At 39.8% G+C, this 24,704-nt stretch overlaps 1 protein-coding gene across 6 annotated transcripts in view; it reads right to left on the bottom strand.

Moving 5' to 3' along the window:
• Positions 1-24,704, bottom strand: part of WDFY3 (WD repeat and FYVE domain containing 3) — a 187,212-nt gene that overhangs the window by 27,217 nt on the left and 135,291 nt on the right. For 3 of the 6 annotated variants that reach the window (XM_032186509.1, XM_032186507.1, XM_032186504.1), the window contains 14 exons: positions 24,140-24,234; positions 22,040-22,160; positions 21,666-21,883; positions 19,378-19,613; positions 18,049-18,183; positions 16,087-16,278; positions 13,932-14,165; positions 12,298-12,397; positions 9,929-10,089; positions 9,060-9,289; positions 8,147-8,256; positions 7,116-7,298; positions 1,869-2,026; positions 398-475 (listed from right to left, as the gene is read on the bottom strand). In XM_032186509.1, coding sequence (XP_032042400.1) covers positions 398-475; positions 1,869-2,026; positions 7,116-7,298; positions 8,147-8,256; positions 9,060-9,289; positions 9,929-10,089; positions 12,298-12,397; positions 13,932-14,165; positions 16,087-16,278; positions 18,049-18,183; positions 19,378-19,613; positions 21,666-21,883; positions 22,040-22,160; positions 24,140-24,234 — 2,251 coding nt within the window. The remainder of the gene's footprint in view (positions 1-397; positions 476-1,868; positions 2,027-7,115; positions 7,299-8,146; positions 8,257-9,059; positions 9,290-9,928; positions 10,090-12,297; positions 12,398-13,931; positions 14,166-16,086; positions 16,279-18,048; positions 18,184-19,377; positions 19,614-21,665; positions 21,884-22,039; positions 22,161-24,139; positions 24,235-24,704) is intronic. The other 3 variants (XM_032186508.1, XM_032186505.1, XM_032186506.1) reach the window with 2 other exon arrangements.

The following is a 24,704-nucleotide window of genomic DNA, read 5'->3' on the forward strand; positions in this document are numbered from 1 at the left end:
AGGTGCCTTAAAATTGTTTGTACTACTATAAAAGTAGCATTTGTACACAATGCTTTCCCATGTCTTCTGCTTTTTTTTTTTTTTTTTTCAAGAAGCCTAAGTACTCTTTTATAATAAGAATAATAAGAAAAAGGTTGAAACATGTTAGAGCATGCAGGCTGTTTAAAACAGCATGCGAAAAACTTAAGATTTAACTTAGGTACTACTGCTGCAATTAAATCAAAATTAGCTTTATTTGACTGCATTAAAGAAACACCCCTAAATAACAATAGTATCTATATATTTAAGCATTTAATCACCAACCTCCTAATATTTTATACGCCACATACTGAGAAACAGGATCTGTACAGCCTAACATGTCAAAAATACCAGTTTCAGGTAATCCTCTAAACCATACCTCCTGATATTCCTTATACTGCATATCAACCAGGTCCCGAACCACTGCAATGTGGGTAAACATCCACTGGGAAATTTCCTAATAGGAGATAAGGAGACAGACAGAACCAGACTTTATAAATCAGGCTTAGATTTAGTTTGAATTGAAAGCCCATGAATCACCTTGCTAACTTGTTCAAAAAGACTAGCTTCCTAAAATATGTTCTGGATTAATTTCAAACTAATCCATGCAAAAATATTTTTAAGGGTGTTTTATGCTTTTTGTTTTATTTTGTTTGGTTGTTTTTAAGGCAGCAAACTCACGTACAAGGACGTTATTTATGATAAACTGGCAAACAGTTGGCAAATATTGAAAGCACATGACTAATGGATCAGAAAATTCCCAAACAGCTAAAGAGAGACAGTAGATGACAAAAATTACTACTTTTCTCCATTTCCAGGTAATATTTTGTGGATGCTGCCCAATTTGATGGAAACCTTTACAGCTCTCATCATTCTGTACTGACACACACCTGTTTTCACACCCTGCTCCCTTGCCAATGTGCCTAACAACCATTCCTGTCAACTCAGTTTTTGGGTTTCTTCCTTTTCATTTTCATGTGTTTGCCAGGAAAAAGACCAAAAACACTAAGAATTCTTTATTGTAAAGAAGTCCACTGCATGACTTTCAGACCAGTAAGTGAAAAGGCAAGCTATTTTTCAACTTACACAGGACACCAATAACTCTTGATGAAGTCAACAGCAGTTACAGCATGTCTTTATGTCAGGAATACACCTGCTGTCCATGACCTAAAGTCTCCCTGCTGTTCCAGGTGCTAATTACAGTAAGAACTCCATCCTACAAAAACTTTCAGACCCGTCTTTCCTTTGTTTTCGATGCCTAAAGTATTGTATATTAACTCCTCACAATGCCCTACTAAGTACTTTCTGACAGAAATCACACAGCTTTAACCCTAGAGTCTTTTTTCTTTTAATGCATGCAGGTTTGAAAAGCAAATGTACAATTTCACCATCACATAATGTTTTGCTGAGCTCTTTTCTGTAGTACAATAAAAATAGGGAAAAGCAGTATTTGTTTAGTCATGATACATAAAATATACTTATAAGGACTTTCAAAAAAAAAAAAAAAAAGCACATCATCTTGGCTTCCATTGAAAAAGGAAAAGCATCTATCTTGGCTTCCACTACAAAGTGGTGTGGCAAATTGAATTAGTACACAGACTAGCAAAGCAGTAAAGCATTACAGATATATAAAAGCTTAACTCTCCTTTTAAAGTTAAAGATAGACAGCTGTGCTTGCTGGATTAGGACACGCAGAAGTGAGAATGCTCAGTCTCAATATTCAACAATGAAAAGAAACGAGCACAAGATCTTACCTAACACCCTGAAAGATCATTTATATTGCAATATTTACCATAATCTCTGAACATACAATGCTGGATTTTAGATTGCATTTTACTAAGTGACATTACCTGTGTAGAAAGATTGTGTTTATTGAGCCCGCTCTCCTTCCGGTTTCTCCTGGAACCAGTTAGTTTAGAGAGGCCAAACCCACTGCTAACTCGTGAAAGTTTGGACTGTGTGGTCGGAACCAAGGCCTCCCCTCTACTGATGCACTTCTTCTCATGGGCTGAAAAACAAAGATCTTATGTTGTGGGATGGCTTTTTTTTTTTTTTCTCTCTCTCTGTTCTCACTGTCATTGCCATTTCACTAAACAGAGTAACCTTTTCTATTGTTGTTTCTTTTTTTTTTTTTTGTGTGTTTTTGTTTGTTTGTTTGTTTGTTTACTTGTTTTTCTTGTGGTTCTGGTGCGTGGTGGTTTTTTTTTCAGTTTTGGTTTTGAAGGAAAGATTCCCAAGAGAAAATCGTGTTTTAGTTTTTTTGTTTGGTTGGTTGGTTTTGTTTTTAATTTTGAAAGGAAACATGAGGAGCAGATTTATGATTCCTTTCACTGATTATCAAAACCAGGGTCTAACAGCTGTGAGTGCTGTCCTCATCTGAATAAGTGAAAAATTGGCACATAGAACAAAGTTGTCACCTCCCTTTCCCTCCACACCCCAACCAATTTCCATGTTGCTGAATTACATCCCTTAAAGACCAAGAGAGCAGTCAAAAGAAGGAAGACAATGTCAGATGAAACAGTTTCTTTCAAAACAGTTACAAAATAAAGAAATCTATACTATTTGTTATTAATGGCAGACACAAATGAAAAGTAACCCAGTTGAGCATGTCATCATTGTGCCCCTCCCTACACCCAAAAAGGGGCTGCATCATAACACTGCTATCTAGTCTGTCAGCATAAGTATGCCATTTTGAGAGGAAGTTAGGTGGGCTAGTGCACCTTTTTGTGAACATACAGCCATTCCAGTTGATTGTCAAGTCCAGAAACACTAGCATGTTTACTTTAAAACTTTAGTAAAAATCACAGATTAGTTTGGCTCTCAGAATTTTCATGTTCTCCCCACACTCATCTAATGGACCTCACTGTATATCCGTTAAATTTGATTGAAAAAAAAAAATACTTCCATTATTTTCTTCTTTTAAATCCACTACTACTTTCTCAAACCAATATATTCTCCAAAGATCCTCAACTCTGCTAAAAACATTTTATTTTTTTTTAAATACTGACTATTAGCTAGATAGTGGAAATGCAAGCAAAATTCAGCCAGGGACAAAGCATATCTAGAAATACATGGACCACAAAACCAAGTGCTGTATATTTCCAACAATGCTTTCTGTATATCCAGATTAACCTCAATTACAGAATCATTTAGGTTGGAAGAGACCTCCAAGACCACCTAGTCCAACCAATGACCTAACACTAACAAGTCCTCCTCTGAACCATATCACCAAGCTCTAAATCTAAACATCTTTTAAAGACCTCCAGGAACGGTGACTCCATCACTTCCCTGGGCAGCCTGTTCCAATGCCTAACAACCCGTTCGGTAAAGAAGTTCTTCCTAATATCCAACCTAAAACTCCCCAGTGCAACTTTAGCCCATTCCCCCTTGTTCCTATCACCGGGCATGTGGAAAAACAGACCAACCCCCACCTCGCTACAGCCTCCTTTAAGGTACTTATAGAGAGCGATAAGGTCACCCCTGAGCCTCCTCTTCCCCAGGCTGAACAACCCCAGCTCCCTCAGCTGCTCCTCGTAAGACTTGTTCTCCAGACCCCTCACCAGCTTCGTTGCCCTTCTCTGGACTCGCTCAAGCACCTCCATGTTCTTCTTGTAGTGAGGGGCCCAAAACTGAACACAGTACCCAAGGTGCGGCCTCACCAGAGCCAAGTACAGGGGGACGAACACTTCCCTAGAGCTGCTGGCCACACTGCTTCTGATACAAGTCAGGATGCTGTTGGCCTTCCTGGCCACCTGAGCACACTGCTGGCTCATATATTCTGCTGACTATCAACCAATATTCCCAGGTCCTTCTCCACCAGGCAGCTCTCCAACCACTCATCTCCCAGCCTGTAGCTCTGCTTGGGGTTGTTGTGCTCCAGGTGCAGGACCCGGCACTTGGCCTTGTTGAACTTCATACAGCTGACCTCAGCCCATCGGTCCAGCCTATCCAGATCCTCCTGTAGAGCCTTCCTACCCTCGAGCAGATTGACACATGCACCTAACTTGGTGTCATCTGCAAACTTACTGAGGGTGCACTCGATCCCCTCACCCAGATCATCGATAAAGATATTAAAAAGAACTGGCCCCAGTACTGAGCCCTGGGGAATGCCACTAGTGACCGGTCTCCAACTGGATTTGACTCCATTCACCACAACTCTTTGGGCCTGGCTACTCAGCCAGTTTATAAGCCAACGAAGTGTACAGCAGTCCAAGCCACGAGCAGCCAGTTTCTTTAGGAGAATGTTGTGCAAAACGGTGTCAAAAGCCTTACTGAAGTCAAGGTAGACCACATCCACAGTCTTTCCCATGTCCACTTAGCACGTCACTTTGTCATAGAAGGAGATCAGGTTCATCAAACAGGACCTGCCTTTCATAAACCCATGCTGACTGGGCCTTCGTCTTCCATGCCAGCTCGTCTTTGGGCACATGGGGACAGACCACTCCTAAGCCTTTAAGATTTCCTTCTTGAGGTGTTCTCAGCCTTCCTGGACTCCTCTGCCCTTCAGGACTGCCTCTTAAGGGACTCTGCCAACCAGTGTCCTGAACAGCTCAAAGTCAGCCCTACAGAAGTCCAAGACAGCAGTTTTACTGGTCCCCCTCCTGACTTTGCCAAGAATAGGGAACTCTACCATTTTGTGGTCACTCTGCCCAAGACAGCTCCCAACCACCACATCTCCCACTAGTCCTCCCATTTGTGAACCGAAGGTCCAGAGGGGCACCTCCCCTGGTAGGCTCACTAACCAGCTGCATCAGGAAGCTATCTTCCATGCTCTCCAGGAACCTCCTAGACTGCTTTCTCTGAACTGTATTGTATTTCCAGCAAATTACTTCAGAACCATTCCATTGTAAAAGGAACACGTCCACTCAATTTTAGATGAACTTTGAGTATCTGCTGTCTGAAATCATACTAATCATTCCAACAACAGTTGGCCTTTTAATATAGGCACACAGCTAATGAGCTTAACTTGTCCACCAGGTCCTTTTCCTGTAAAGCTGCTTCCAATGTTGAACTGACTTCACTGCCAAGGAAAAGTCCGAGCATTGCTGCTGCCATAGAAGTGATGTTTGGTAACACATTTCCAATTTCGTCAACCATGGGGATAGTTTGTAGGCTGCACCCGGAAATGTTCAAGATGGGTTCCCTTCCTGCCTGGCACATCCAAATCTCAGTAAGGTCTAATAGGTCACAGAATCACAGAATTTTCTAGGTTGGAAGAGACCTCAAGATCATCGAGTCCAACCTCTGACCTAACACTAACAGTCCCCACTAAACCATTTCCCTAAGCTCTACATCTAAACGTCTTTTGAAGACTTCCAGGGATGGTGACTCCACCACCTCCCTGGGCAGCCTGTTCCAGTGCCTCACAACTCTTTCAGTGAAGAAGTTCTTCCTAACATCTAACCTAAAACTCCCCTGGCTCAACTTTAGCCCACTCCCCCTCGTCCTGTCACCAGGCACGTGGGAGAACAGGCCAACCCCCACCTCACTACAGCCTCCCTTGAGGTACCCATAGAGAGCGATAAGGTCGCCCCTGAGCCTCCTCTTCTCCAGGCTGAACAACCCCAGATCCCTCAGCCGCTCCTCACAGGACTTGTTCTCCAGGCCCCTCACCAGCTTCGTCGCCCTTCTCTGTACCCGCTCAAACACCTCCATGTCCTTCTTGTAGCGAGGGGCCCAAAACTGAACACAGTACTCGAGGTGCGGCCTCACCAGAGCTGAGTAAAGGGGGACGATCACCTCCCTAACCCTGCTGGTCACACTGTTCCTGATACAAGCCAGGATGCTGTTGGCCTTCTTGGCCACCTGAGCGCACTGCTGGCTCATATTCAGCCGACTATCCACCATCACTCCCAGGTCCTTCTCTGCCTGGCAGCTCTCCAACCATTCCTCTCCCAGCCTGTAGCTCTGCTTGGGGTTATTGCGCCCCAGGTGCAGGACCCGGCACTTGGACTTGTTGAACTTCATGCAGTTGACCTCAGCACATCGGTCCAGCCTATCCAGATCCTCCTGCAGAGCTTTCCTACCCTCAAGCAGATCGACACATGCACCTAACTTGGTGTCATCTGCGAACCTACTGAGGGTGCACTCGATGCCCTCGTCCAGATCATCGATGAAGATATTAAAGAGGACCGGCCCCAGCACTGAGCCCTGGGGAACGCCACTAGTGACTGGCCTCCAACTGGACTTGGCTCCATTCACCACGACTCTTTGGGCCCGGCTATCCAGCCAGTTTCTAACCCAACGAAGCGTGCGCCAGTCCAAGCCAAGAGCAGCCAGTTTCTTGAGGAGAATGCTGTGGGAGACGGTGTCAAAAGCCTTGCTGAAGTCAAGGTAGACCACATCCACAGCCTTTCCCTTGTCCACCCAGCGCGTCACTTTGTCATAGAAGGAGATCAGGTTCGTCAGGCATGACCTGCCTTTCATAAACCCATGCTGACTGGGCCTGATCGCCTGCTTCCCCTGCAAGTGCTGCATGATGACTCTCAGGAGGATCTGCTCCATGAGCTTTCCTGGCACTGAGGTCAAACTGACAGGCCTGTAGTTTCCTGGGTCTGCCCTCCGGCCCTTCTTGTATATGGGCGTCACGTTTGCTAGCCGCCAGTCGATTGGGACCTCCCCCGATAGCCAGGACTGCTGATAAATGATGGATAGTGGCTTGGCCAGCTCCTCTGCCAGTTCCCTCAGTACCCTTGGGTGGATCCCATCCGGCCCCATCGACTTGTGCACATCTAAGTGCCGTAGCAGGTCACCAACCAGTTCTTCATGGATAATGAGGTCACCACAAGGCAAGTGCTCATGAAAAGGTGCTAAATAAAACAGTCCTCTGCCACTGTAATTCACAGGATGCTATTTGGTACACACTGACACACAAACACAGGAAGCTGCTGAGATCAGCAAAACTGTTGACTAAAGGCCCTCTGTATGGCAGAGTAAATATATCCCATACCCGGTACGATTTCACAGATGTTCAGCTATAACAGGTTAAAGTATTTACACATACTCAAGAGGTAAGTCCATACTGTAATATCCAATGCACATGGTTCCCTTTGGGAAAATCTAACATCTGGGACAGGTAAATCCTCAGTTGCACTTACCCAAATGATTTTGCCAACACTTTAAACTTGCTTCCTCAATTAAAGGTCTTGCAACAGTTATATCCACTTGGCCACGATCATTGACAGGTAGCATCACTTTGAAAACTTCTTCTAGCACCTGTTTCTTACTGTGAATCAACTCTGTCCATACTCTGTTTATAGCTTTTAAAAGAAGCTGGCGACCTGTGTTAAGTACAAGACCATAAACAGTACGTTTTCTAAGCTGCTTATTGAATTTGTATTTTTATAGTAGCAAAATGAATAGATTAAGCAATTACACTCCACATTCTTCCCTTCTTGTAGGACTTGTGAAATGCATTTTAACAACCTGTCTTTTTTATCATTTGTACACTATTCGTACACATCTAGAATTTTAAAATTCTTTCCTCTGCGAATCTGAAACACTGGCTCTAATTAGTTGCAATTCTTCTCCCATACCCATGCGTACATTAACTACACTAGATAAATACAAATCTTACAGATATACACAGTCTATATAAAAACATACAATTCCAAACACAAATAACAAATGTATTTTTTATATCTGTATACACTGATAGACACGTACGTAAATATTAAATGTATACATATAAGAAGAGCAAAACCACGATCCTTTCTTCTACCAGCTAGTTCATAAGTTTCTCTTAAGAGGAAGATCCTAATGGTTCCAGTAAGTAATAATTCAACATCTTCTAACAGTTACGTCTTAACTATGCTCCTGTAAGATTTGTCAGATAGAGAAGCATGGCACACACTTAAAAGCATCCATTTACATTGCATTCAACTCAGTACACATCAAGGAATCTAATTCTAGTTCATGTCCAGTAAGAAAAATGAAGTCCACTTGCTGTATTAACAAAACACTAGCTTATTTTGAATGTATCTGTTTTGGTGTTTCAAGTGTTTTGTTTGTTTTTAGTGTTTATACACACACATACACTCCTGCCCGAAGTGTAACTAGGGTAAAAGACTACTGAATACAATAAAGCAGCATCATTAGCAGACATCTGTGGATTCATCACTCAGATTACCTTCACTGACATCTTGATTGTAGACTCCATCTGGCTCTATATCAGAGGGGATCATGATGTGCCAAGTAGTCATCCTGGCTTCTGCTTCCAATCCAAACCCATCAACATTGCTACAAATACACAGTGAACGAACAACCACCAGAAACAAATAAAAGCGCTACAAAGAGTAACGTGTACTGCTACAGCAACTATTCATTTCTGTCCACTTGATTTCTGATGATCTGCAGTCACAAGTCAAACTGAAGGTTTTTAAAAAAGGACATGACATGGACATTAACGTTGCTGGAGGAAGCAGAAATATTTCAGGAAACACCAGTGTGGCCAAAGCCATGAATGGCAAACACTAGAGTTTTTGTGGATCATGTTTCCCAACTGTCTTGGGATAAAACCCAAGTCCTAAAACTCTTTGGAAAGAAAAATGAAAATGCCAGTCAGGCTTTTGTAGCAATGCAGACAAGCAGGTGTTACCAGAATTTGTCATGTCCATCCAATTTAATTCTTGACTTATTCGAATACATCCAATTACTAAGATACCGAATACATATTCAATAGACCCTAGGTCTAGTGACTGATCCCTTTAACTATTAATTATTTCACACCAGAGCTTCCTTGTACTTAAAAATATTTCACACTGTCAAAGCATAGTAATATAATGGTTGATCAGCACTTGTGTTAGTACTGTAAAATACCTGTTTAACAGGAGGTAAGACTGTTCTCTAAACTGAGGCTCTTCAAACCTCATTTTATTTCAAAATGTATCACTACAGCTTGCTTCCATTTCACTGACTTGAAAGTTATAAACAGTTGTCAGGAATTTGCTGACTTATTCACAAGGTGTCAGAGCTGAGAGGGAACAGGTGATTTTTATGTCACTATCCTGATTCTGGAACAAACTTCTGTCTGAGAGACTTACCTTCCCACATGCAAGTTAATCAAGCAGTGAGCTAGACAGCTGATGAACTCTTGATCATGATTTCCAGGTCCCAAAATTAAGTTTCTGTTCACAGTAAGGACCCTCAGAGAATCAAGGAGAGCCACTTGCTGAGGAACAGTTTTGTGGGCTCTTGAGAACTGATACAAGATGGTCCTGTTCAGGCAGTGATAAATAGCATCCAGTGATAGTCCCTGAGATCTTCTTTTTGACTAATAGAAAAAAAAAACAAACAAAAAGCCCACGTATCATCAGATGTCAGCTGAAAAAATTTACAGGCAGATAATCTTTGCACAAATTGATCCATGCTGTTTTTTCAAAATAGGTAGTGTCAATTCCAGGGATTTCAAGGGCCAAATTGACACTAATAGATGCTGATGCACTTAAAATTTGAACATCTATAATAATCAGCCTATTTTCATTCCCTCTCATTTCGAGCAGCAGAAGTCTTCAACAGTCTCCAATAAAAGACCACAAAGAAGCTTTCCAAAAATCTCCTGAGGTGAATTTAGGAAGCTTTCCAGGATTTTAGAAAAATAATTTCATCTAAAAGCAGTTTTAACTCAACTGTCCCATAATAAAGCATTCCACACTGACAAGATATGCTAGGAAAGCTCATTAAAAAGTGAAAGAGAAGAAAAAAAAAAAAAAGGCATACTTATGAGCTAACCAAAGACAGGCCACCAGCACGTGAACAATTACAATCTTGGAGTGTTAGCTACCCAGACTGCACAATTAGCAAAAGGCGGAATCCAAGTAGTACACAGGCTGCTAAGTGACATCACTCCATGGATTTTATCATAAATAGTGAAAATGTTTTTTCAAGTAGGCTAATAGGAGAACACTGTTACCTGTGCAATGAGTTGGATTATGAATTCCACAAGAAGTTTGGATTCTTTGTTGAACATGCCCTGCCAAAGCTTATCAACCACACGCTGTGTAAAATAAAACACATTGTTCACCAGAACGTGGTAGCTTCCTCCACTTGTTATAGGCAGAGATGCATCTTCACCTACGTAACAGCAAAATAAAGCTTCTTCAGTAAAAAGAAATAAGTATATTGGCATTAGTCTATGCTTTCTACTTCTGTAAAAGAGAAGAGTCAGACAGTCAAGCTAAAGCCTAGTCAAAAAGCTAAAGCCTTGTCATAGAATCATAGAATGGTTTGGGCTGGAAGGGACCTTTCAAATGATCTACTTCCAAATCCCACTGCAATAGGAAGGGACACCTTACACCAGACCAGGGTGCTCAAAACCCCATCCACCCCAGCCTTCAACACTTAGAGGGATGGGGCACCCACAACTTCTCTGGACAGCCTTTTTTAGTGCCTCACCACCTTCAGAGTAAAGATTTTCTTCCTTATATCCAATCTAAATCTACCTTCTTTTAGTTTAAAGCTGTTACACCTTGTCCTATCACTACAGTCCCTGATGAAAGGAGACTACAAAAGGTTTTCTGTAGTCCCCTTTAGACACTGGGAGGATGCTATAAGGTCTCCCTCGAGCCTTCTCCTCTCCAGGGTGAACAACCCCAGTTCCCTCAGCCTGTCTTTACTAGGAAAGGTACTCTAGGCCCTTGATAATCTCTGTGGCCTCCTCTGAACTTGTTTTAATACATCCATATCCTTATTGTGCTGGGTCCCCAAAGCTGACCATAGTACCACTCCAGATGGGGGTCTCACAAGAGAAGGGCAGAGGGAAATGATCACCTCCCTCATCCTGCTGACCAAGCTTCTTTTGGCGCAGCCCAGGGCATGGGTGACTCTGGGCTGCAAGCTCACATTGCTGGGTTATGTTGAGCTTCTTGTCAACCAACATTTCCAGCTCCTTCTCCTCAAGGCTGCTTTCAATCCATTCTCCGCACAGCCTGTATTCGTGGTTGTCACTTACCTATGCTGATCTTTGATGGTAAGTAATCACTGGAAATTGACAGTGAAAAGACCAAAACGAGAGGGACAGGTAACACACCAAACACCCTAGAAAATACATTGCGCAGCTTTACACTTACCTAACTTTTTGCACCTATCTAAAAGGAAAATATTTGACATAGAATTAAAACCCAACCTGCTTACTGAAACTAGTAATATCTTGTGCAAACCAGGGTGAAATATAAAAATCTCTGTGGATATTGCTACTGGCTCTTGTTTACCATTTGGAGAGGTATATTAACCATCAACATTCTCAAATGTTTCTTTTCTGGATTCATGTCTGACAGAGGACTAAACATCACCTGAGACTGTTCAAGGTAGACTGTACTTTGTGTGCGAGTACACTCAATTCACAACTTGAGACTCACCGCTTGGATTACTGCTTTCACAGAAGGATGCCAGAGAAGTCTGCTCCACATTATTTCTCACAGAAAAGCAGCAGGTACTGATTTTGCCTGAGGTTCACTTAGATTTATTAATTTCTGGCACTACTTGCACACAAAGTGGCTGATTGCATCATACATGGAAGAAGCTAGACAAAACTTGGAAGAAGAAACACCAAGGGAAACCAAAATTGTGCTCCTAGTGTACATAAAGTACTAACAAGGACTTCTATGATGAATACAGAGCAGACTGATAGCTCCTGGCAAGTCCAGCAGGCCACCATGAAATCAAAGCAGGCACCTGAGCAGAGATACTCCAACAGGCCACCTCACAATCATCTATACCCATGCTCTGCTGGGTCAGCCCATCCTACTGACATCTAGCTTAAAAGCTTTTCAAACTCTTCCTGAGCATTTCTTTGGTAGGTGGTTCAATGAAGTACTAATCCCAGACAACTTTTCTGGGCTGCTTCTACAAAAGGAAGAAAAGAAAACTGAGGTGACTTTTAAAAACCTACGTCCCACCCATAAGAAATTGACAAAAGCTCCAGATCATCTGCCAAGGCAAGAAGGACAAGAGAGATAATTCTGAGATAACAAGACTCAGTTGCATTTCTTTCTGACACGACTCAAATTTGTCAGGTTTCCATATCCAAAAGATTCACCTAATGCAATTTCTTTTTAGAAACTCTTGTTTTATAGCTTTGGCACAATTGAGACTCAGAGCGAACATGTAATTGTAGCAGTGCCATTTACACATCAAAGGAAAGAAAAAGGGCAGAAAAAAAATATGAAGGCATTAAATTTCTAACAAATTAGGTAATTAATAAAGAAAAAATAAAATTAATATATATATCAAAAAACTTTCCCTCAAGTCAGACAGACTGATAATTAAGCATTGCCATATTACCCAATAAAACATCAGCTGCAAGTAAGTGGTCCATCACGCTATCCAAAACATACGTCTGAAACTCCTTCTGCTGTGTTCGTGTTGATCTTTCAGGGGAAGCCTGATTCAAGAGACACAGTGAAAAAATAATGAGCATCTCTGAGAGAGCAAAAAGGAAGAGGAGGTGTTATAGGTGAATTTTTGTTCTTCTTAAGTCTCATGAACTATCATTTATTTTTTCCACAGTAATTTATCTCCAGTAAGTCTTGGCTCTATCTAAAAACTTAGGGATGGACATCAGGTATACATCAGCTGTATGCAGTCTTACAGTGAGCGTTACTCCAATTTCTACCCAGTATATTTATTTTCTGCCCATCTAGACCAGTAACTAACATTGAAAAACTGTGACAGATTAAAATAGCAGCAAAGCAACTGAAACAGAATGACCATGGTCTCAAATATGCTTCCCAATGTCCATGTATAAATGCATCTCTTGAAAGTTTATTTATTTATTTATTTATTTAGCTTTATGACAGCAAAGAGACACCTAGCTAACTCAGGAACTTTTAAGATTATGTATAAGCATGCTCTAAAATTCCTGCAGCTATTGAAGAAGCCAGGGAGACACATAACAAAGCATAACAAAGAGCTAAGTCATAGGAGAACATGGACTCCTGAACTGAACATTTCAAAAGACAGTCTGAAGAAGGTGTGGATACAGTAGTGCAGTTAAGCAGCAATTGAACTCCTCATTGCCAGCCTAAGCATTACGAGAATGCTGCTTTCCACACGCGTCACCAAATTTAACAGAGAGTTTAACAGAAAGATTATGTAGTAACTCCGTGAATTTTTATAGCGTATGACACCAGATGTCCTGGCACTTGTTTTTCTCTAACACAAATAAAACTGAGACATTAATATTTCTTTAGGGATTGGTAGGGATTTTATATTTTGAGCAAAACTAATACAGCTGTCCCAGGCTAATGGAAGTAAAACAAATGAATCATACTCTGCAAGAATAAAACTTGAGGAAAGCTGCAACTTTTCATGCTGCACTGTTGAACATCGACTGTTGCAACCCACTTCCTGCATTTCCAGACAAATGGAGTTAGTGACTAAGATGACAAAACAATAGCTCCAAAAAGAGCACAAAATATAAACCAAACCTTGACACAGCGTACTCAGTTACATGCGTGGCAACTAACAGAGCCATTTGACTACCCAAATGAAAGCTACGGAGTCCACAAACATAACTGATAGTAGGACTCATGTGGAGGGAAGAACACAGCGTAGAAAGAAAAAAAAAAAAAAAAACAACAAATGTCTGCTCAAAAAAAAAAAAAAATTGTCTGCTCAATCATTTCAGGTTGTCACCAATACATGCAAATGCCAGGAGGAAGAAAAAAAGTCCAGAAAGCATTCTGAAAGCAAGGCTGAGAAAAACAAACAAAAACCTCTGGTGTTTGCTTTCTTAGGTTTTCCAAAGTATTGACAACAGCAAGCAAACTTATTTATGAGCCAAGAGCGTTCCAATTTTCTAACTCTTACTTCATGACTGTTTTTAAGATTCCATTGAATGGTAAGGTGAAGATAAATAGAAATATTGAGGAGAAAAAAGGGTTACACTAAGTTCAAATCATAAAAATCAGATTTACCTCTAGCAAAAGATCTACCAGTGGAGTCTGTTTGCTGGCTGGTGTGAGACATAAGTTATCAATGATCAGTACCCGCATGAAGTCAAACACAAACTTCTTGGCAGGATGGTTAGTTAGGTACGTCTTGGTGCCAACATTGCAGTATTCTGACTGGCTCCTGTTCATGCCAGAATCAGTTGCAAAGGCTTTGAACTCTTCAGCTGGGGACCCAACTTCATCATCAAGATCAGACACCTGTGAAAAACAATATGTCAAAACTCCAGAGCTCAACAGATTAGCAGCAGTGCTTTTGCTCTTCTATCCTTTACATGTCTTTCTATGGCCATTCACTTCATATTTGGTTTCCTAATAAACCTTTTTCAGCAAGATTATGTTCAGTATCAGGTGCCCAATATACAACATGCAAAACATTCAAATTCTAGTTTCTAATTGACGAGGAAAAAAGAAATCAGTAAAGGCTCACACAAGTTACCTGAACCAGAAATCACATATCACATGGGAGATGCTTACCAACAAGAACTTCTGGAGCAATTTCTAATTTCTACGCAAGAATACAGATTCTCATAGCAAAAAGACAGAAGTTTTGAAACAGTTAGCAGCTAAAGCAGTGAACAAAAAACCACGATAGAAGCTGACTGAAAAAGGCTATCAAGTTTGTGTGATAGAGTAGCAAAAGCAAACTCACCCTTTTTTTAATGCAGTACCTTCATCAGAGTGCAATAATGAGTAAAAGCTACTTTCCCAGTACTGAAGATGATCATGTCCAAAAGAAATTAAAAGGAGAAAGTATTTTTATGTAATGCCTTCCTCCAGATACAAGAGGAGACAATGACTTCCCTGAAAAAGACTTATTGCATCACCAGCTTCCATACAAAGTAACCAAATGTTCTGAATTTTTGTCTGCTTCAGAATGAGAAAATTCCCAAGAAATGAAGAAAAACCCAAAGATGTAGACTTTCTGGATTTAATGGCACATCTGAGAAAGGCTGGAAGATCAATCAAGAATTTTCTCTCAATGCTGAACTTAGGTTAACGTGTTTTGTTGCTATACTTAGCATTTATTTCATATGGAATTGAATAGTCTACCTCATTTGGATAGACAAATGCTGGAGAAGCAAAAAGATTTGGAGTCAGGAAAGCCTTCAAATGGTAGAGTTCAAATTGTCAGACAGACAGACGAAGTTTCACCTGTGCACTTAGTACTGAAAGGACTAAAAAACTACTTGGAGATATGCAAGACTGTTCTAAATTCTTTACACAGGTCAATGCCAAGTCAGCATTACAAGCTTGAAAATGGCACTTTCCTTTCTTTTTTTTTTTTTTTTTCCTCCAAGAACTCCTATCATCTACTTCAAGTGCAAAAATCAATAATCTTATAAGACTCTTCGACATATATCTGTAAAAACTGATCATCTGTTTCTATTCATAATAGAAAAGACAGTATTTCAGCAATAAATATTTTCTACAGTATTTTATCATTATCTTCCCTAGTTATAGCATTTGCTAACCAGTCAGCTATCTGTCTTAGTGCATGGATGCTCTTAGTGCATGGATTACTTTTAGATGCCAGCTAACAATAACAGTTTATTTCTTTCCCCTTCATGGTCTAGAAATAGCAGCGCTTTTCAATAACACTTAAAGTATATGTAAATTAATAACCTGTAATAGTTCTGCTTAAAGCGGCAATGCAATCAAAGATGAACTCACACCCTTTTAGCTTGAACTCAGCAGTTACAGGTCAGATAGGAATATTTTTATTGGATAAGCTCCCAACAGAAGTAGGAGGAGAAAGCATTTTTCAATTTTATCGCATCTTCCAAAATAGAGAGGAGAAAGACAAGCTGACTCTGTCATTTTCCTTCTGTAAATCTGAGCTAATTTGATTCCTGTATATGAAAAAAATGGCCTACTAGAAAAAAAGAAATGGTATACATTCCCCCTAAAATGAAGTTTCAGGTATCATTGTGCAACAACAGTTGAGCATGCACCCTCTCAGTTTCAAAACCCAAGTACAAAATTTCCAGCCCAGCCTTTAAGACCACCCTTTTCTGCATGGCAACTAGAGCTTTATCTTCACATGACTATTAATTGGTCTATCTTCAAAAATAGCATCCAAGGGAAAAGAAAGGGAAAAAAAAAAAAAAACACAACTCACTGCATTTCCTACCATCTCAGAGTAAGGTCTTATGTTGAAAGGAAACACAGTTGCTGCCAATGCACACAGGAACTCTGGGCTCATCCATAAGGAAACGAGGTCCGGCACATTGTGATACAAATAGCGAAAGAACTGCATCAAGGTGACAGGATATTCTCGAAGCCAAGAGCCTTCTTCCTCAGACTGCCAAGGCTGGGTTGAAAAACAAACAGCACGTTAACATAGATGGCGTTAATCGAAGAATACTCATTTCAGAAGAGAGACATGGGAGGACGACTGGTAGGATCAAGTATGCCAAACACATTGTCAAACATGCAGTTAAACACATCATCAGAGATGGGATGAAATGTGATCAAACATGGTCAAGTGCTTGTTCAAAGAGAGCAGAAATGTGTCTGGTTGCCTGCTCAGTCACATGTCAGTGTCCAAAACCAGAACATGTCAAACATACCAGAGAATGTGTCACAACACATGGCCAAACAGCTGCCTAGAAGACATGACTGAAGACATGCTGTTCAGACACCTGAAGTGATGTCTGATCAAACATGAACAGACTATATGCCTGTGCATCTAACCAACATGTGACAAATGAGTTGCTAACTGTGACAAAACACTTGTCTGGGCACATCACTGTATGATAAACACCTGACCACATGTGACCAAGCATACGTATACAGTTTTTAACACATGAGCTTGCAGAAGCCATGCAAACCGCTTTTCAAGAACATATGTCCAAGCCTGTCAGACATGTCACCGTGTCATGAAATCATAAGAAGCAGAAGTGAATGACAAATGTGACAAGAAAAATGTAATGAAACAGGCCAGAACAGGTTGCTACCACATGAAGAAATGTAATCAAACATGACTAAATGTGATAAACACACGGCAGGAACACATGGCAGCCCAACACTTGACAGTAACCTCTACCTCAGCATGTATTCAAGCATGTCACAAGGAGGAGACTGAACACATCTATGTGGCTAAGAACACGTGTTCTAGGGTGATGACTCAAAATACGTTGCTAAGCATGATCTGAATCGTATCAAACAAAAACCCAACAGCACATCTAAACATATATCAACTGGTACAGAGCAACACAGCAGGGCAAGAGACAGCATGTCTCTGAGCAGGTCAAGAGCATCTGCAAAGTGGAGGACCAAAAAGGACAGAACAGGTTGCCAGCAGGACACAGAACAAGTGTCAATAGCAATGTGTACCCCCAGCACATCATTAGATATGCTTTCTACATGTGTGTACTGGTCACACCTGGATATGACAATACATGAGCAGCAAGTAGTCAATGCTTCCCAGAGGGTTTCACAAATGTGATGACCAAGCAGGTAACATCTAAACAGGTACTACTTGGGAAATGTTTCATGAGATCTTTTTCAGCAAATCAATGCTCTAGTTCCCACATAATACAAAATTTTCCTACTGAGAAACTAACTTTGACTACATTGACACTAGATTTAAAAAACAAAAAGAACACACATTTTTCTGGCAGTTAGTTCATTTCCTCCAGCATGTGGCTATTAATAGTCAGGGGACTTCTCAAGCACAAAAAAATCAGCATCTCGCATTGCTCTGAGCAGATGGGACAGTGAGTCTAAAACATTCCCCTGTGATGTTAATCAGGGAAGTAATTCAGTCATCTCTGCCAAGCATTTTTATCCTTCTGATCCCTTGTCTTGCTTTACTTGCAGCAAAACGTAAAGCTTAGCCTTTTTGTGAAAAGCACTGCTAATTTTATGGTCAGTAATATTTCCACAGATAATGAAAAACAAAATAAGATAAGAATAACCTCATTACAATGTTTTCTTTTTACACACGTATTATGAGTAACTCCCAGATGGGTTGGTTATGATAGTAACAAAAAATTCACATTTCTAATTTGGCTTCTGACCACATGGCAGACCCAAGCAATTCCATATATACAAATATGTACAAAAATTCTATTCTTACAGAATTCAGCATGCTCCTCAGCATTCCCAATAACAAGAAGGCAGCTTCTGTGCAAACACTATGTACTGAAGAGGTAATGGTGCCACACGAGGCAGGAACTCCAAATATAAATGTCCAAATAGAGTCTAAGTCAAACTGTAAAGGATGAAACAGAAAAGACAAACACTTTCTGTAGTGCAATTTGATACTGCTTTTTATTACATCTATAACACATTCATTTGACAGTGTCTAAACAGTAAAGGTTAGAGGATGTGAAAAAATTCAGCCCCTACAACTTTATGGAGAGATCACGTGTCATGAGGCACTGAAGAACTTCCTTTCAACCATGGACAAACTTAACTGCAGCTCTCACCTTCTCAAGGTATTTAAGCCTTCTGAAACAAGAAGCGACCTGTCAGCACAAATGCTGCACCATCAATACTTGCCTTTGGCACATCTGCTAACAAAACCCACATGGTGTCCCACAGGAAAAAACATGAATGAAACAAATACACTACACTGTATTTTTCAGTAATTAAACAACAACAACAAAAAGCCATTAGATGTAAGAAAAGGAAAAACTGCCAATCTCTAGCATTAACAGCTATATATTAACTGCTATATATTTTAGGTAGTTGCATTTGATTTCAATTTAGCATTGCTGTACTTCAAACACTATAAGCAGAAGATGACCTTCATGACTCTGCTTTCCCACAGCACAGTGTTGCCTGTGCTGTCTAGTTCCTCTTGAGAAAATAAGCAGGCAGAATACTTTCTGGTCTATAGTTTTCACCTTCCCTTTACCACCAAAAAACAGATGTTAGCACTGTTAGTATCTGTTCTAAACAGGTACACTGTAAACCTGGAGTGTGGCTTTTCTCCATAAAAGACTACACTAAGGCTTCCTAGGTTTCTGTTGAAGACTATTTATTTACATACAATTAAAACAAGTTCAAAATCAACCTACACAAAATGCTAATACACTTTTATTTTTCCACTGAGAACTAAGATGTCTCCCTTAAACCTTTCTGTAATAAGTACCCTGTTTTTTTCTGTAACCTTGTGAACACTCCTTAATACAGTAACTCCCTGCTCTTAATAAATAAATAAATGCTCCCTTCCATGTCACCCTGGCTCCAGATCAGACCAGAAAGAAACTAGCTTCATCTATGCCATACCAGGCTGGCTTCCACGTACTCCCACCATATCTTGTCCTCCCACTCCTGCACAGGGCAGCACAAAACAAGTTGTACTGACTTCTGTGTCAGCTGCTGGGGACTGGGGTTGTTAATCCATAATTTCTTAGATGACAGACAGAATTACACTTACATCTTACTAGATAATCCCTACCTGGGACCCCTGATTACACTGGCTGCTGATGACAGGTGCACTGACCTGCAGGTTTTCAGGCAGTTCAGTGACTGGCTGCTGCAGGAAAAGGGCCATGAGGAGGAAGTAGAGTGCAGGTACATTAGTATGCTTAGGGAGAAGGGACTGCAGGACAGGAAAGCCCGGGAAATGACATGCATCCCGGTTAATCTCCCGGACTGTTGATCTGCCACCAGCGCTCCTGCCAACATTGAACCCTGAAATAAAAAGACAAAGAGCCAACAATGTTAATAGAAAAATGCTTGCGAAGCTCATTCTTAAATCAAGTATTGAGCTCAAGAGGGTACCTCCACATAAATCTAACACTGTAACAATGGAAAACTTGCATACTGGTTATCATACATATACTATGCAATTCACTTCAGGTATCTAATTATTTAATTACTACGACAGGAAAAAATTGCCTTCCAGTACCACACCACGTAGATAACCCTGCACTATGAAGACTGCTTAATTCTGTTCCAGACACACTCAGATTCATTTGTTGACCGCTACCAGAAACTCAAGATTTTTAAGATACTTCAGCTTCTGAAAAAAAAGTTATTTCACTAGCTGAGAGGAAAATCACACCTTAATCTCTGGAATTGAGTAGTTCATTTAGGTTAACAACCAGCAATCCCACAGCTGATTTAAGTAAATGGGCTGCTGAATGATTTCCATGCACGCTTCACAGGGATCTTGCTTTAGCTGCTTTGTTACTGATCAACCAGTATGAAGCACCAAATGCTCTTATTTTTATCTTAAGTGTTGCCAGAAACACAAAACACCTTTTGTGACCCTTTTGTACTCAGTCATTTCGTTTCCCCTTTGAACATCACATAGAAAGTGCAGAAGTGCTCATTTTGCAGTAAGTACAGAGGCAGGAAGATAACAGTCTCTGGGTCAATGCAGACCGCCAGATATTTTTTTCTGATGTTGCCAGAGGTAAGGTTGGTCAGGCTGTTTTTGTGAGGCTCTAATACAGAGATGGTTCTCAGCAGAAACTGACTACTTAAAAGAATATATATGAATTAAATTCTTGCCACAAAGCCACACTTAACTCTATCAGTAAGCTTAAACAAAAATGGCTCTCAGATGGTTTCAGGAGAAGTCTCAGAGCCAATGTTTTGCAAGGCAATAAAAAAAAAAAAAAAAGAGCATAAAGATTAGGTAATCAGATAAGTCATTGGCATTTGATGAGATACAGTTTTAGAATTATCTTGTTCATCACAGTCTAGCCTGGCATCAGTTAAATTGATGTTATAATACAAAACCAAAAAGGACGACTACACACATTCTTCAACTGTGATTGCACATCTAATTTAGAAAGATTCTGTGGACTGAAGAAAATTATGTTATGGGACATTTGAAACAAATCTCAAATAAAAAAATAAAAAAGTCAGTGTCCTAAAGTATCAGTGGGATTAAAATTTTAAGACATGTGCATGCAAACTGAGAAGCATTTGTAAGATTTAAGACCTGAATCGGTAGCTAAACAACAGTTGCTACAGTATGTTAACAATACATCTTTGCACACATAATATGGTTTCATAAAAAACTCTGCTGAAACTTTTGTAGTTCATTATTGATGCAGAGAATCATGATATATTGCTTAATACCCTGAGAGATATATTATGGAAAACCAGTGCAAAGAGACTGACTTCCTACAAAGGTCTAATAACCTAATAATAATGCTCTAAGAATCCACAAAGAAAATCCTTAATAAGGGCCAAGGGGGCCAACATGAGCCCAGGAAATCACGAGAGCAAGCTAGGCAGAGGAAATGAAGGACTGAGATGATGCTTTGCACACACAAATTCCCAAGGAAGAACAAATCCCAACTGGTGTATCTACTGGCACAGAATTCACTAGACAAAGCAGCACAGATTTAAAACTGCATGATACTATGACTAATGTAACAATTACATTTTTCTTAATTAGTTTGCGTGTAGCACCTTGCAACAACACGTGTGATGCTATGCTGCCTTAGCATTTAGGTCGTTATGTGCCTGCCCATGGGGCTTACTTAACTATACATTGATGGTGACATGACACCAATTGCAGTTCAGCTATGCAGGCTTTGTGCAGACAAAAAGCTAAGACTGAACTGTAACAATATCTGTGCAATGTCAGCTGAAGGGCAGTTGCTCTCTTTTGCTTAGCAAATCTAACTCTTAATTCTAAGGAAAATGAAGGGCAACATCATCTGATCAGAGCAGAAACAACAGTAACAGAAAGGATGTATCCATCTGAGAGTTTTCATACTGTACCTAGCACAGTACCAATCTTATTGGTCAAGACTGAATCCGTCTGATCAAGCCAGCCTCCACCACTGAGACCTTCCTTAAATTTAATAAGGATGGACTGATTACTCAACAAGACCACAAGAATTCGCATGGCAGCTGTGACCGTGGTGGAATGCAGATGTTCTTCCATGAACATCATAATCCAATCAAAACCCAGGGTCTTGACCAGTTCTTCACAAGCCCTAATAAAGGGGAAAAAAAAAAATCTGTGTAAATGCTTCAACAGTTCCTATGAAATTACACAATTTAACTAGTGAATAGAGTGTGGACCGTATAATTCTCTCCTTTGAAATTAAAAACATAATATCGTTTCTAGATCTAAAGTTTTTTGTACTTACTGCAAATTAACAGCTGTCTTCTCTTTAGATGTATATAGAAGTTTCAGGAGTATATCTAAAAGCCTGTTCCGCAGGAGAATAAGGTTAGCTGAAACAAGTCCTCCAAAATCATCTTCTGTTCCTAGACATCAAGTACAAAAAAAGTTAAGCAAAATTAATGTGAATTAAAAAAAAAGAATTAAGCAAAAAAATTTTTTTTTAGAACTCCAACCATTTAAATGCTATTCATAAATTCCATACACAAGTAAACTCGATATGTTCCTACTCAGGTCAAGAAAAAGCCATGCTCTATTGTGGACAGCTTGCTATGCTTGACCTGGCGCACACTGCCAAGGAATGTTTGGTGCCCCATTATCGTTGTCACACAGCATTTGGTCGATTTGAAAGATGGGCAGAAGGATAGCACAGACAGTTATCTAAACTGAGGCGGTCCACATTAGCTAAGCCAGTTGGTTCCTGGCAGGCAGATGCATAAAAACTGACAAAGGAAAGGGTGTGGAAAAAAGGGGATTCATAAAAACTCCAAACAGTTGGCTAAACATTATGCAATCTGGGATAAAATAAAATAAAATAAAATAAAATAATAAAATAAAATAAAATAAAATAAAATATAAATAAAAAAATAAAAAATAAATAAAATAAAATAAAATAAAAAATAAAATAAAATAAAATAAAATAAAATAAAATAAAATAAAATAAAATAAAATAAAATAAAATAAAATAAAATAAAGCTAACATTTTCTGGCTTATACAAAATGTAAGAAATGGAAGAACAATTAATTTCCTTTTCAATCAAGTCAGAACCCGAAACCCCTTATCAGTCAAACACACTTCTTCCAAAATGTGCTAATACACACAGCTCAAGGTTAACTTCACTGCTATTCTTTAAATCCCTCTACTAGTACCTTACTTTATGTAAGGAGGAGCAGGTTTTCCACAATGTTAAAAAAAAATTACTACTCAAGCGGAAACACGCAAAAAAGGAAGACAGATAAATGGACACATACTGGGCCAGAGATCTGTGCCTAAGTCACAGACAAGAAAACAAAGCATCTTCAAAGGCAGCAATACAGCATAACTGATCAAGACCAATAACCTATAAATCTACTGTCCTTTGCCTCAAGCTTCCCTTAGCACTCCTGACACAGTGTGCCTTTCTCCCCATGGTTCTCTAGTGTCCCTGGTAGACAAAAAGCAGCACAAGCTCTGCTTAGCTTAGAAAAAAAAAATAATATGGCCAGCCTGTAGAGGGAACATGAATTTGGATCTCTCTCCTATACCCAAGACATTGTTTTTTACTGAAGAAGTTGTTGGAATTTCATCATCTCTGAGAATGCAATGACAGAAAGTGTTCAGAAAAAGGAGAGACATGTGAATGATAAATGTGCAGATCACCTAACCTTGTTCTTCAGGAAACAACATGAATCAAGCTAACTGTGCAACAGAAACCCTGTTCTTCTCTCTGGTCCCTGCCTACCTGCATTGCAAGAGATGCAGAAACTTAGCATCTTAGAGCACCCACTTGAGTTATTTGGTTCAAATCCACTGCTGGGTTAAATCATTTGGACTAGGGGAGACTAATCAAATCCACAACTGTAAAAGCTTCTTTCCCTTAAAGAAAAAGGTTAGAAATGTTCTCAAAAAATAAACAGAAATACTCTTGAAGTACGGATATATATACATACATATTATATATATATATATATTTAAGGAGGAAAAAAACACCTTACACTGCGTGAATTGTTTTTCCCATTTCTCCACATGTGGAGGGCACACCTACCAGATGCACCTACCAAACCATTCTCTTTTCTTTTTTTCCCTCCCCATAACAAAACTGAGATGCAAAACTGATAGGAAAGAACAAGTGGGTGAAGCAGAAGGACAACATTCAGTATTAAGTGAAGGAAAACAAGAGCGCATTAATTTTGCACCGCTTTGCATGCAATACACAAATCTCAAGTTCCACAGTTAACCTGGCAGCCATATTATAACTAAAATGCATTGCTGTTAATGATACTGTTGTACATTTTAAGTATTTAAGTACAGAAGAGATCATAAACTATTTCTCTTCTACTGCTTCTAAGGCATGCAATGACTTACCGCTGTCAAACTTTTCTTCATTGTTTATTTCCATGACTACAAACTTCTCACAGACTGCAAACGTAGGTAAAGTGGAAGAGATGAACTGTCCAAACCTTGACACACACAGAAATAACATCATGCATTGATATGACAGATGAACTCATATCTATGAATAATTTCCATCTAATGTAAAATCACAACACTAGTGAAAGGGCATTATCCAAAAACATCAACTTTCCAACACCTAAAAGCTGATAAAAATAGCCTCAGTCTAAAGTTACTCGCCCAAAACTGAAGTAATGTACAGTAATTAATAGAGTCTTGGCAGACAAGTCTGTAGTTACAGGACTTGACAACTCTGAAATTCAAGAAAGCAAATGTGGAGATACCTCCAAGTCCTAGTAAAATGAACACCACAAGTTAAAGAACAGAACAAAACATTGTTCTTCAACTTTTACAGCCGAACAAGTATTACATCCCAAAAAATCATTCATCTGGTATAACATTCACGTCTACAGCTACAGGTGATATAACAAGGTCATGGTTTTCAAGAACAAGATGATGATATACTATGAAAAGAAAG

Source organism: Aythya fuligula, chromosome 4 (genome assembly GCF_009819795.1).
Source record: "Aythya fuligula isolate bAytFul2 chromosome 4, bAytFul2.pri, whole genome shotgun sequence".
Classification (NCBI taxonomy): domain Eukaryota; kingdom Metazoa; phylum Chordata; class Aves; order Anseriformes; family Anatidae; genus Aythya; species Aythya fuligula.